The 15,091-nt window shown below is 43.1% G+C and overlaps 1 protein-coding gene across 2 annotated transcripts in view; it reads right to left on the reverse strand.

The window, feature by feature from the left end:
* Positions 1-464: 464 nt before the first annotated feature.
* LOC109889484 (low-density lipoprotein receptor class A domain-containing protein 3) overlaps positions 465-15,091 on the reverse strand; it is a 124,014-nt gene continuing 109,387 nt past the window's right edge. For both annotated transcript variants that reach the window (XM_020480935.2, XM_020480934.2), the window contains exons 5-6: positions 7,033-7,435; positions 465-6,609 (exon numbers count right to left, since the gene is read on the reverse strand). In XM_020480935.2, the coding sequence (XP_020336524.1) occupies positions 6,399-6,609; positions 7,033-7,435 (614 nt within the window). In that variant the 3' untranslated portion in view covers positions 465-6,398. The remainder of the gene's footprint in view (positions 6,610-7,032; positions 7,436-15,091) is intronic.

A 15,091-nucleotide genomic window follows, 5' to 3' on the forward strand; every position in this document is an offset into this window, starting at 1 on the left:
CGAGTTTGTCCGGTGTAGGCCATCATTGTAAATAAGAATTTGTTCTTAACTGACTTGCCTGGTTAAAATAAAATATGATAACCACTTAACCATCATGAAACTTCTATTCAATCAAATAAGCCTCCCGTAGAAAATTAGCAATTAAATTTTTTGATGAACAATTTCGACACTCATTGACCATACAAAAATTCCTCACTTCATGGGCTTATTTTCATGATTTTGGGTGGAGTAGAACCTCTCGCTTCACCTCTTTCTCTCTGACTAAAGTGGTGTAAAGACTCAGATTCAGACATCAGCATCCCTAAACCAGGCCAATTGTATTGTAGGGAAAGAGTGGCACCGGGTGGTAGGATGATTGAACTGAATCCCAGGCACAACCATCAACAATCAACAATAATTACATTTAACATGTATTATGATGGGAAACAAAGACTGAATCTAATGAGAAACACACTTGACACATATTTGAATCAGAACCATTTTATATTACTTTTAATGTACAGAATATATTTGATCAGACAGAAAAGCAACAGAAACAAAAAGGTGGTGTGTCAAAGATACAAACAACATGAAACACAAGTCTCCAACAGAATGGAACAACAAATCAGTCATCCCTCTATATCGCAAACGAAAGTATAGTGACATGTGGAAAGACTATCAGACCATTGTAACAGAAAAGCTACAGACCAGGGTTGCATTCATTAATGCACACCTTAGCAAGATGTTTTGCAACGGAAACAAAATCAAGTGTTTCTTACTGGACAATTTCAGTTAGTTCCTCAGCATTTCAGCCCACTTGCTTCTCTTGGCTCCTAGTGAATACAACCCAGATTGTCCTGAGACTCTGAGTAACACTACTCCTCTGCCTCTAGTCAGTTAGGTATCTGACACAAAACAAGACACAACACTACTGGGGACGTGACTTTGGAGAGTAAGCCTCATCTTCTGGATTTTACAATTATAATGAATGATAATCTTTGGTTTATAGGTTGTTCAACACCACCAGCAAAATGACTGCTGGGGATATACAGTGAGGCCTATTGGGACAGTGACACATGTTTTGTTGTTTTGACTATGTATCCCAGCACTTTGGATATGAAATAATACAATGACTATGAGGTTTAAAGTGCAGAAAGTGAGAAAGTTAGACACACAAATATCATACACCACAAAAACAACACAAATGCTAACCTCCCCTGTTATTGTAATGGTGAGAGGTTAGCATGTCTTGGGGATATGATATAAAATGCTAACCTCCCCTGTTATTGTAATGGTGAGAGGTTAGCATGTCTTGGGGGTATGATATAAAATGCAACCTCCCCTGTTATTGTAATGGTGAGAGGTTAGCATGTCTTGGGGATATGATATAAAATGCTAACCTCCCCTGTTATTGTAATGGTGAGAGGTTAGCATGTCTTGGGGGTATGATATAAAATGCTAACCTCCCCTGTTATTGTAATGGTGAGAGGTTAGCATGTCTTGGGGATATGATATAAAATGCTAACCTCCCCTGTTATTGTAATGGTGAGAGGTTAGCATGTCTTGGGGATATGATATAAAATGCTAACCTCCCCTGTTATTGTAATGGTGAGAGGTTAGCATGTCTTGGGGGTATGATATAAAATGCTAACCTCCCCTGTTATTGTAATGGTGAGAGGTTAGCATGTCTTGGGGATATGATATAAAATGCTAACCTCCCCTGTTATTGTAATGGTGAGGGGTTAGCATGTCTTGGGGGTATGATATTTTTGCGTCTAACTATCTCACTCACAATTCATTCAGGATTATCTGTAATTATGGTAATGTCCACATTAATGTAGAGGTGTTTAGAAACATGTTATTCTTATTTACAATAAAAGTGACTCCAAAATGACATTACAATGTTTCTATTGGGCACAAAATCATCTGAAACACAACCAAAGCAAAACAGCAAATGCATTCAACAAATGTGTAGTCACAAGCTTGATTTAGTAATTGAGAGCTATGAATATGGGACCAAATACTTATCTTTTTACTACTTTAAAACACATAAGTGAATTTGTCCCAATACTTTTGGTCCTCTGAAATGGGAGGGGGGACTATGTACAAAAAGTGTTGCAATTTCTAAACGGTTCACCTGATATGGATGAAAATACCCTCAAATTAAAGCTGACAGTTGAATCATTTCAAATCCAAAGTACAGAGTCCAACACAACAAAACATTTCAAAGTAATATGTTTGATAATGAAACATTATTTTCTTAGTTCAAAATCTAAATATGATTTTGTTTTAAATAAATGTCTCTACTGTCTCACTCTCCGTATATGTACACAGTCACATGAAACCCTTGACAAGTTCTGAAATGGAAATGACACGACAACAACAATACATTACAGATCCTTCAGATAGAAACTTTACCAGTCAGTCAATTAATAATTCTAGTTATTGCACAGTGGGCTGGGTGGTGCAGACAGACAGACAGAGAGACAGACAGACAGACACGCAGGCAGGCAGGCAGACAGACAGACAGACAGAGAGGCAGACAGACAGACAGACAGAGAGGCAGACAGACAGACACGCAGGCAGGCAGGCAGGCAGGCAGACAGAGAGGCAGACAGAGAGGCAGACAGACAGACAGACAGACACGCAGGCAGGCAGACAGACAGACAGAGAGGCAGACAGAGAGGCAGACAGAGAGGCAGACAGAGAGACAGACAGAGAGGCAGACAGAGAGGCAGACAGAGAGACAGGCAGACAGAGAGGCAGACAGAGAGACAGGCAGACAGAGAGGCAGACAGAGAGACAGACAGACAGAGAGACAGACAGACAGAGAGGCAGACAGAGAGACAGACAGACAGGCACGCAGGCAGACAGAGAGGCAGACAGAGAGACAGACAGACAGACAGACAGACAGACAGACAGACAGACAGACAGACAGACAGACAGACAGACAGACAGAGAGACAGACAGACAGACAGGCAGACAGGCACGCAGGCAGACAATGGCAGTCTTTTCTCTCTCACATCATCTGTACAGCTGAGACTTACATATTTCTAAACAATGAATTGGGACACTTATAAGAAAAAGATTGAGTATTTTTCTTCTTTATCCAAACATTATTTGGCGTCAATTCAATTGGTCAAACAGCTATGGTACAAATTCAGAAAATAGTCTATATAATAGGAACGGCAGATACAGCATTTGATACAGTTGGGATCCTATGAGTATGTGATTGAGTATGAATCCAAGAAATACAATAAGCGAGACATTTTAACCAAGTTACTATAGGTAAAACAGTCCCAAACGGAATTAAACTTTCACTGCTCCATACAAAATGCTTGTCTTACTTTAAATTATTTTCTGTGATTTCTCAGATGCTCTTATCCAGAGCAACTTAAAGGAGCAATTAGGTTTAAATGCTTCACCCAGTCAGCTCGGGATTCAAACCAGTGACCTTTCTGTTACTGGCCCAGTGCTGTTAACCGCTAGGCTACCTGCCACCCACATGTCTGCCTCAACAACCCAGTAAGGATACTGAGCTGATACAGTTCTGTTGAAGTACTATAAGAGGTTACAATGTTACGTATGGAGTCAAAACAGTATATCCTTAATCTATCAAAATGCAATTTGTAGAGCAACATTTGTTTCTTCTGATTGACATATATTGAAATACACTTTAATACTATTTAGTGTGTGATAACACTGCATGCATGACCAACCACATCTGTGATGATTCATTTCAGTCTGTCAGGAAATACATGCTGGTAGATGGTGCAGTCAGTAACACATCATTATGGAACCAAGGAGAAAAAGTCTGGTCATTTTTGTCAGTGACTATATGAGAGTCAATTGAGCAAATACCTTTCTACTGGGTTGAATAATGCTCTTATAGTTTTTCTCAATCAAGCATTTTTTTGGAACTGTGGTTAAATGTCCGTATAGCAAAACAACAATGATCAAATGCTTAAATACATTTGTAGATTGTCGGATCATTTTCTTGTTTTTGTACCTTTGTACAACTGTCATAATTTTTTGTTGTTGTTGCTGTTAAGTGTTTTGTTCACAGAATGTCAACACGTTGTTTTCATCAGAAGAGAACAGGTTGCAATGTGTTCCCTGTTTTTGGTAATCAGTTAATACTACTGCACAAAATAGTCAATGGTTTTATTTATAGTAAATCCGGTACAATATAGGGAAAGATCTACGCAATGCGGACAGCCTAAGATGTATGATTGTTTACAACATGCAGAGATGCAGAAAATGAAGTTCAGTTCCATCTAAGTACTCATGAGACAAGTCATCTCCAATATTACACACCTTTGGTTTGGTGAGGGTTGACGCCAATAAATTCAGTGTTCCTCCACTGTATTCACCTGTCCTTAGATCTATTGGGGATTGTGTTTCTGCTTGCCAATGGAAAGTCTACAAACCTATGAGCAGAACAGCGCATGTATTGAATACGTGGAATTGGATTGTGATGATACCAGTGAATTCTGCAAACAATGTGCTTTGTTTTTCATGAATAATACTTGATTTGATATGTATGAAGTTGTTTGGTAAAGTATGCAAAAAAAGGAGAGAGATTCTCCATAATTCTGCACCATTTGATAGTTGTATTTCCTGTTTCGATCATCATGATGTAGTAGTGACTGCAAAGAAAACCTATTGACCAACTGGTATTTTTAAAAGACAGAATCACTTTCTGTTTTGTCAGCTATATGTACAGTGCATTCGGGAAAGTATTCAGACCCTGTGACTTTTTCCACATTTTGTTATGTTACAGCCTTATTCTAAAATGGATGAAATTATATTTTCCCCTCATACACCTAAACACAATACCCCAATGCACTGTATGTTTGTCTGGATGTTTTTGCAGTAAGTCGTCTTCTTTTGATAAATTTGCAATTTCGGTCTCATTTAGCCTTGCTGAATGTATTCATGCATTTACTGTTTTGCAAGCAGCCACATAGTTCTGTGTGTTGTGAGGCTCGTTTGGAAAATATACATTGTTCAACAAAAATGCTTGAATGCAATTGAGATTTGTTTTTACTTGAGGATAATCCTAAATGCTTATTTCAATGCACACGCTTGTGTTCCAAGGCACCAAGTGGAATGGTCTCTGCTCCAGTCCACATCATTTCTACTTCCTCTTCCTCTTTATGCACTAATGCAAACAACTCCTTAATTGTTTTTATCTCTTCCCTGACAAAATGTTTGTCCTGTGCTCTCAGGCAGCAGAGTGTAACGTTAATCAACATAAAAACACTAGTCAGACATGAAGTTCAGTCTGAACATTCTGCTCCTCTCTGCCAGTGTCTGAGGAGATATATCAAAACAAAGCAATTTGCACTGTCATCATGGGCAGTAGAACAAGATCTCAATGAACTGCTGTCAAAATAGAATCTGAGTGGGACAGTAGACATACAGTTGTTAAACGTATATTTTAGTGATTTGAAAAGGCACAGATACCAACAGAAACAACCTTACATTGGGACCTTACTCAGTAAGAGTATTTTCATCCACATGTTCTCTTCCTTAAATAATACTTCCATTTGAGTTCCTGCCAAAGTTACGTGCAAACTCAACAACCCCGATAAGTGCTCTATAACAGAGCAATATGATTCCAGTTATTCCTATGAAACGAAAGAGATGGCCAATGAGAATAGAGATTGAAGAGAACCAGCATCATGCAATATGGATGGGAGGGAAGTGCAGTATGTCCACGACCCAAGAGCTTCTGTGGCTAGCTGGTTGTCCTAATGTGCTAAACCGTAACATTACAGATATGACACTGTGCCTTTTTCACTATTCTTAAACAACATATACATCTGCCACTGTAACACCATGTGACATTTGACCCATTATGAGTACCACAAATACTGTTAGTTAGTGCGACTCCTACTTCATTGTTAATGCATGACTGTACTACACAGGTTGACCATCTATCCAGTCAACTTAATCCAAGCTAAAAGATCTTCGCCCAACCACCCAACTGGTCTTCACCAGTCCAACAGGAGATGAATAGTGTTGGGAGGCTGTGGGAGTTTTTCTCAGTCTTTAGAAGCTTAGGCTCTGGTTTCTGTTAAGCAGACTGTGAGAAATTAATTTGTAAAAAGCGCTATATAGCCACAGATTAAATGCAGTTGACTGATGATTGATTGAATGAGTAGTAAGCCCAGTCAGGGATATGTAGATACATTTCCAGCAGAGGGCGCCAGCGTACAAGAGCAATGATTCCAAGTGCCTCAGTCAGTCAGTCAGTCAGTTGTAGCTATAGGTAGAATAGCGCCTTGTCTCTCATTCCCACAGCAGGCAGGACAGTGCTTTGGGCCTTAACATATCGCACAGCTCTTCTCTCTTCAGCCATCCACAGCGCTGAGGCTGGGTACTAGTCCTACGTAGATGCAGTAACCAGAGGACTACAGCTGGTCCGACTCCTCTCTGGAGCTGAGGCTAGGCCGGGACAAGCCTGGGGCCACAGTTCTGGGTGTAGGGGTCTCAGATGGGCATGTATTTGGCTGAGTGGAGGGCACTGTGGTGGCTTCGTACTGGGGAAGCTCACCTTCTGACGGCAGCTCCTCCCGGTCTGGGAGGTAGGGAGGCGGGGGGAGGTCGAACCAAGGAGGCCGGCTGGAGGCGAGATGGAGAAATAGATGAGTAAAGGAGCGTACATATAATTATGCTACTATTGCACTGTTGCATTCTAATGTCCTAACTAATAAATGGACAAATTATGGTCAGAAGTATTCTAAATTGTATTTAGTTAAGTTTAGAGACAGATCAATTCTTAGTTAGATTTCTGTGTATTAGGTATTTGTTGTGAAATTGTTATATATTACTTGTTAGTTATTACTGCACTGTCGTAACTAGAAGCACAAGCATTTTGCTACACCCGCAATAGCATCTGCTAAACACGTGTACGTGACAAATACAATTTGATTTTGAATATAACAAACACATTAAAATAGACAAAGCTACAGCTGGCAAAAGTCTCACACTACCCCCTCCAGTACACTACATTGACAGTATGTCTCAAGCGGACTCTCAGCCTACCTGACATCCAGTACAGCCTGGGAGTAGGAAGGTGGTGAGTCCATGGGCATGCCAGCTGGGTAGAGGGCCCCAGACAGCAGCTGTAGCCCTGGGGGACCTGCAGCGTACTGGGCCGCAGCAGACGGGGAGGTGGGGGAGAGGCCAGGGCCAGCCGGGTGGACATGTCCCCGGTCTAGGATGACCAGGCGGGACAGCAGCAGGGGCTGGTGGTGGTGGTGGTGGTGGGAGGACCCCCGGACCCCACGGGGCAGCAGCACGCTGCGCTTCCTCTGATGGTGCAGGACCAAGGCCAACAGCGCCACCACCAGGACGAAGATGACAGCGCTGCCGATGACCGCGTAGGTGATGCTGGGGTAGTAACGCAGCCGGTAGTCCAGGGTTACAAAGTCCTGACCTGGAGCCTCTGGAGGAGAGAATATATGGATCTGTTTAATGTAGGACTAGCTCTAAGGGGCAAAATGATCTTACAGTTATTTTCTAGAGAACCTATGCAGAGTTCAGGAGCTTTGTGTCTGAGATGAAAACAGAGAGCAACACTACGGGGAATGTCAGATTACCGCTGTTGAGGAGTGAGCAATGTGTGCACGCACACATGAGAGTAACACTTAGGAACTCACAGGTCAAGATGAGAAAAGGGAACAGTGGGATAACAGTCAGAAACACAGCAGCAGCCTACTGGTTGAAATGAACAGGAGTTGCAACACTAATAAGGAGCACTGTGCTTTATTATTCCAGATGAGAGGAGGGAAACATTTCCTGTATGGGGGGAGGTAGTCTGGGGAGACCAAGGGCCGCACTCAGAACTAGCCTGAATAGAAGTTGCGTCCCCCCTCCCCCAACCGTCGCTACAAAACAATCACCAACAGCCCTTCCCCTGTCATGGTGATGCTCATTCACTCAGACCCGGCCGTTCCTTCCCTCAGTTCCCTGGTCCTATTCATTATGCGCTGAGCTCTGCAGAGAGCGGTCCAAAACAAAAATGAAACACTACAGTAATTAGCGCAGTAAAAGAAAAACAGATAAAGGGATCCCACCGCTGCCACCCGTCCCGCTCGCCAGACGCACAGACAGAAGGAAATCACCAGAGTTTCATAATATTCGGGGCCCAGTCCTGAAGACCAGGGATGAGGGGTTTGTGGGTCCGAGAAAAAAAGGGCCTTTCTAAAATAATTTCCTGCATTTCTATGTCATTGTACATGACTGGAGACATTACACTAATACTTTTTTATACCACAAAAATGATCAAAAATGTCAAGCGACTCTGACATTTACATACTGCGAGCAATAAAACGAACGACCCATGTCTTAAAAGCAACCGATAGCATACGCAAATGAAAATATTGGATACACAGATTTTAGGCCTACAATATGAGGAGGAAATTATAGTCCAACAACTTTCCAGTGGCACTCACCTACTCAAACAGATTTGCCCAGCAATTGTATTTTGAAATATTGAAATACCTTCTAGCTGCTGCCTGCTGTTCATTGACAGCCACAAATCAGCCACAAGGGCTGCCTGATTGCTGGATTCCCGACTGTAGACTCACTAGGCCTATGCGTTTGGCAAATGTATTTCAATGTATGTGTAACACTTCCAGCACCCCTTCCTGCAGCGCTGTTTTCTGTCATGTGCTGTGCTCTCCCCAAGGCCAAATAGTCAACACTTTTTGTCATTAATTCAATCGAGTGTGGTCAGTAACCACATATGACGTTATTGTTTCGGTAGGCCATCTGTTACAATATTTGTTTTAATCATCTATCAGAAATTAGCTTAGCCTACATTTACAAGGGAATACGTTCAGTAAATCAATGAAGCCAATAGTAGTTTCAGCTATATTGTTATTGAAATGATGCAGATGACCTTATGACCTTTTTAAACAATAAAAAATGTGTGAAATGACTTGAATAGTCTATGGGAAAAGCGTATGAATTTGTATTCGCATCACTAGTCTAAGTGACTAAAATGCATCAGAAAAGTGTTGAAAAGTTCAGGAAAACATCGGGGAAGCTCATTAGGTAGACTACAGGCCTGATGTGTGTGTAAAATCTGAATTACATTCAATTGCTAGACTAATGATCATGAGCACTTCCATACATTTAGCTAACAATTGTCTGCCTAATGTTGACCAAATATCCAAACAGAGATTCAGTGAAAACCAAAATCTGACATTGATTTAATTATCAAGATGAGTTCCCATGTTTGTCTCAAAGCAGCCAATTATCAGTTGACCTTTCACGGCAATTGCTTTACATTCATTATAACCAGTGGGGTAGCGCTATTTTTTTTATGTAGCCTACCGGAGCACCATTTTTGTATAATTATTACGCCATTATTTCTGAATGAAAGTTGGTACCGACATTAATTTTAGAATGTACATACAATGCATCATCCAAATTGTATGATTGCCTTTGCCTACACATACTGTAAGTAGCTAAAAGGAAAACATTATATTTATAAAATCCTAAAACACCAAATTATGCCTACTTTATTATGAATTAGGCCATCATCACTCTCAATAGTGAATGATAATTATTCACGTCTTACAGGTGAACGTCCATGCTACATGGCAACCATTTGATCCCAATCACTTTCATGTGAATATGCATTTCAATCTCCTTGAAAGATATACATTCAGTAACCGGCCGAACTAATCCCATTTGAGACCAGATGAAGTTAAACACAGCCACCTCATGAGAAGAAAATGTAACATTTCAGCACATAAGAAATGACATGGTGTTTTTGGCATAAACAGTGGCCTGACGTTATCATGTTATTATATTCGGCTTGATAAGTAATCATTAAGTGATCTTGAGAGACATAAAACCATTCTGAAATGTGGGGGAGCTTCGCTCTGTTGAGCACCAGCAGCCCTACGCCCCTGATTATAACGGTTGGATGACTTCGGGAGTTAAGTGGCACATTCAGTTGACACATTTTCTTTTTACACCATTGCAGCAGCGCAAAAGCTTATTGGCTGACCCAAAGTCATTCGGGACTAAAGCCCCAAAAGCCAGGTCCTGGTGACGTCCATGCTCATATTGCCTCCACATAAACAATGGGTGGGTATTTGGTACGTTTAGAAATAGAAGGCCTTTATGAAAAGGCTACTGTTTTGTCTCTACTGCACTACCTGCCCAGTGCTAATAAACCTGTGTTTCTGATGCAGACACATCAGAATAGAAGCACACACGCATCTTTCTATTCCATAAGGGAGCTTTGCCACTCCCAGATGACACCATCACCTCTAGCAGAGTCTCTATACTCTCAGTGCTCATAAACCTTTCCCCCCTGGAGAGGTAGAGGGCCAGGGATCACACAGGCTCTGCCTGCTGTTCCCACAGACCACTTTAATCATACCAGAGTGGCTTCAAAACCCCCTTCTTCTCCCATCCTCTCAGCACCTGCTCTCCCTTCTTAGTACCTGCACTGCCTCCCCCATCCTCCCGGCTCTCCCCTCCTGCTCTCTTCCTTTCCTCTTTCTTCCATCTCCCCCATCCTCTCAGCACCTGCTCTCCCTTCTTAGTACCTGTACTGCCTCCCCCATCCTCCCGGCTCTCCCCTCCTGCTCTCTTCCTTCCATCTCCCCCATCCTCCCAGCTCTCCCCTCCTGCTCTCTTCCTTTCCTCTTTCTTCCATCTCCCCCATCCTCCCGGCTCTCCCCTCCTGCTCTCTTCCTTTCCTCTTTCTTCCATCTCCCCCATCCTCCCGGCTCTCCCCTCCTGCTCTCGTCCTTTCCTCTTTCTTCCATCTCCCCCATCCTCCCGGCTCTCCCCTCCTGTCCGAGACCATATACGGGTGTAGGATAAATGCCAGTGTGTTTGACAGCCTGACTCAAAAATGCAGTCCCACCAGGTGTATTCTTGTCATTTGAACTGAGAGAGGATGTGGAGTGGGAGGTAAATCCTTTAAAGTGTCATCACAGAAACACAAGGGTGCAGTTACAGTGTGACACACAAACCTAAAAACAAAGCCTGAAAAACAAAGTCATTTCTACCTGCCTAATCTCTTTCTTGCTCATGATCCAGATGCATAGACAGGAGTAAGACAGACAGGAAAGTGAGACGCGGTATTGGAGAATGCCTGCTATATTGAGGGCAGCACTGAAACTCTTCTTTGTCTGATCAAATCAAACTATGACAGACATTAACAGATCACTGCCATTTTATTGCTGGGATACAGGGGATTTCTTTGAAGCACATTCTTTCATCCTGATTGGACACCTGCCTACAAGTATGCTAATGAGCGACTCATGTCAAAATGAATGAGAAGAGAGAGAGAGAAATGCTGGGAATACTGGAATAAAGGAATAGAGACATTTTCCCTGCTCATACTCCAGGAGAGGAGATCCACATCTATACAAATAAAGCCGTACACAGCACAGCAAATCATCTCTCTACATACCTTAACACATTATGTATTCACATACTCTCCTTTAGAATAGAGAAAAAGAAAACAAGGGGAAAAACACACTATCTCCTGCTATAACATTCCACTGCTTCTAGAATGTGTCTCCAGTTGATTGGTATGTTTGCCTTATTCCATGGAGGTGGGGGAACGCCGTGTGACGGTTGATAATTACAGGTGTTGGTTCAGCTGGCGGCACGGACATAACAGCGAGAGAGGTTTGTGATGATGGTGCAACGATGGAGTCAGTGACAAAGCTGGCCGCTCCTCAGATCAACACATTAGCTTGAGCCAGAGTAAATATGGCCATGCCGTGGAGTGGAGCAGTGGTGAGACGTACCACTAGGGGGCAGTCTGTTCCTATATTTTCACCACATTTTGAGAAAGCTGGTTCCCCTCAGTGCAGGCCTAAAACCTCAAACAGGACTATTCCTCCTGTCCAAGCTCCCCCAGTGATGGGTTGCCGACACCCCTCACCCCTTGGGCAGCCCTCCAGAGCAACAGCAGAAGAAGGGGAAAACACAGCCCAAACAGGCAGACAAGCCATCTGGCTAACAGGCTTCAAACATACCCCGACGCATGTGCACACTCACACACATACTAAGTGAGAAAAAGCAATAAACACTATTCAAAAATTACAACACGTCTTTCATTCTGGTCCAAATCTGCTAACTAAATCCTAACCCACATGGAGGGAAATCTATAAATGAAAAACAACAAACAAGTTGCTGTTCATGTCCCCTGGGAGTACTATTCATATGCTAGCTACTCACTCTCAGATTCCTCTGTCTGTGGAACAGTAGGTAGAAAGAGAAAAACAAACTCTTAAAAATGACTGTGGTGGATGTGGTGGGCAACTTGGCTGAGGGACTGACACCATACTCCCCCTCTCCTCTCCAAATTCCATTGGCTGTCTGGACATGCTGCTCTCTTTAGCAGTGATAGCATAGCGTAGCATGTTAGCTGCTCCCTGACAGACACCAGCACACCATTACTCCTCCCTGCCTGCTGCGTTATAAGTGTTCATGTGTCATGTCCCGTGTGACCCTCTCCTGTTATTATGTTCTGAGAGAGGGGAAGAGAATGACAGAGAGCGTTAGGATGAGTGAGAAAGTGAGGATGAGAGCGAAAGGGAGAGGCAGGGTGGGATCAACAACATGGAGGGAACAACAGAGAGAAAAAGAGAGAGTGAGCGAGGCCACAATAGAGAGTGAGAGAGAAAAATTAAAGAGCCAAAGGTAGTGAGGGAGGGAGGGAGGCAGCCCCCAACCCCACAGAGCTGGGAGGAGAGGTTTCATGCTCTATCAGGTCTCCATTTGCCTGTCCTGTAATAACTTGTCCGCTCCATTGCCTGCAACTATCACCACGGCCATTACACTCAGTCACACGGTTATAGCAGCACGACCAGCCATGTTTGGAGGCAGGCAATGGAGACCACTAACAGATTGCACCACATCCGTACACACTGGGAGAGGATGGAGGGATTGAGTAATGGAGGGGTTGAAAGACTGATAGAAGCAATAGAAGTGAAGAAGAAAGAGTGATGCAGGGTGGAGGGAGGGATGTTGGGACAAAGTGAAAGAGTGGATGAATAAAATGTATTGCAGGGAGCCAGACTTGGCTGGAATAGTGCAACAATGACTTGTCATTAGGGATTACAGTGAAGAAAAAAACGGTTGGGTGCTTTGGTGCAACACAGAGTGTGTCAAAGACTTTCAAATGCAGAATTCCTTAGAGATAAGCAGTGGGGTGCTGGAGTGATGTGTGTGTGTGGTTGGGGGGACAGAACCTTCTGCAGGAATTGTAAGAAAAGGGAGGGGTCAGTGGTTAGAAAGAGCTTTGACTACAGGCCCCTCCTACTGAACCTGAGGGTCCCGTCTCCATGGTAACTGTGTGCTTTGGGCCGAGAGGTGAGAGAGGAAGGGAAGGGTGGGAGTAGTGGCTGTACACACACACTGATGCCCCCTGGGAGTACTATTCATCCATGTCAGAAAGACAAAGGGAGTCTGTCTGTCTGTCTGTCTGTCTGTCTGTCTGCAGGATCCACAGGTTTAGGACAGACCTCCCAGAGGAGACTGCTATGCTGTGTGCGTGTTCAAAGGGAGCTATCACAAAACCACATGGATGCAGCAGGACACTATGAGAGAGATACAGAGCCATGGCCACTGCCAAAACCTTTTTATCTGATGTCCTTTATCATTTTATTTATGCAGGTAAGGCTCTTTGAGATAAAACATCTCCTTTTCAAGTGTAAAAGAGCAGCAATCAGACTCATTAAAAGTTCAAAGTATACAGACACAGACATATATAGATATACCTCCACAGCCAGTAAGCAGGGTAAAATAACTACCACTAACTTCATGACAGGAACAGGAAATTAGACCATTTTGATTTTTCACAAAAGTACCCAAAAAGGCTGTTTTTAAAAATGTGGATGTAGATGCTGTGCTTGAAGTCAGGGGCTGACGAGGAGAGTTGGTGATGCTGTTACGGGGAGAATTGACGCCATCGGTGGCGATGTTTGGAGCTAGGGAAAGGGGGTTACCTAGTCAGTTGTACAACTGAATGAGTCTTCCCCATTTAACCCAACCCCTCTGAATCAGAGAGGTGTGGGGGGGCTGCCATAATCGACATCCACATCTTTGGCGCCAGGGGAACAGTGGGTTAAACTGCCTTACTCAGGGACAGAACAACAGATTTTTACCATGACAGCTCTGAGATTCGATACAGCAACCTTTTGGTCACAAGAGAGAGAGTGCGAGAGAGCGAGAGTGCGAGAGAGCGAGAGTGCGAGAGAGCGAGAGTGCGAGAGAGCGAGAGTTGTATATGGTTGTATGTTTTATTGAGTGTATAATATAGACTGAGTGCAAAACTGGAGACAAATTCAGCTCCAATAACTCCAATAACACATGTGGTATATGTGTCAACAGCAACCGTGGGAAAATCCTCTGCATTATCATAAACAGCAGACTCCTACATTTCCTCAGTGAAAACAATGTTCTGAGCATATGTCAAAATGGCTTTTTATCAAATTGACATAAGACAGACCACCACCCTGCACACACCAATTGACAAACAAACAAAACAAAAGCAAAGTCTTCTCATGCATTGTTGATTTCAAAAAAGCTTGCGACTCAAATTGGCATGAGGATCTGTTATATAAGTTGATGGAAATCGGTGTTGGGGGAAAACATAGTATATTATAATATCCATTTACAAAAAAAACAAGTGTGTGGTAAAACTTGGCAAAAAACATATTGATTTCTTTCCTAAGGGCCAGGGGCCGAGACAGGGATGCAACTTGAGCCCCACCCTCTTCAACATTTATATCAACAAATTGGCGATGGCTCTAGAACTATCTGAAACACCCGGCTTCCCCCTACTAGACTCTGAAGTCAAATGTTTACTGTTTGCAGATGATCTGGTACTTCTGTCCCCAACCAAGCAGGGCCTACAGCACCACCTAGATCTTCTGCACAGATTCTGTCAGACCTGGGTCCTTGGGCTCAGTTCATCTCAGTAAGACAAAAATAATGGTGTTCCAAAAAAGGTCCAAAGACCACAAATACAAATTCCACCTACACAAAAAATGCTACCTACCTCGGCCTAAACATCAGCACCACAGGTAACTTCCACAAAGCTGTGAACGATCTG

The sequence above is a fragment of the Oncorhynchus kisutch genome, linkage group LG4 (assembly GCF_002021735.2).
Source record: "Oncorhynchus kisutch isolate 150728-3 linkage group LG4, Okis_V2, whole genome shotgun sequence".
Lineage (NCBI taxonomy): Eukaryota > Metazoa > Chordata > Actinopteri > Salmoniformes > Salmonidae > Oncorhynchus > Oncorhynchus kisutch.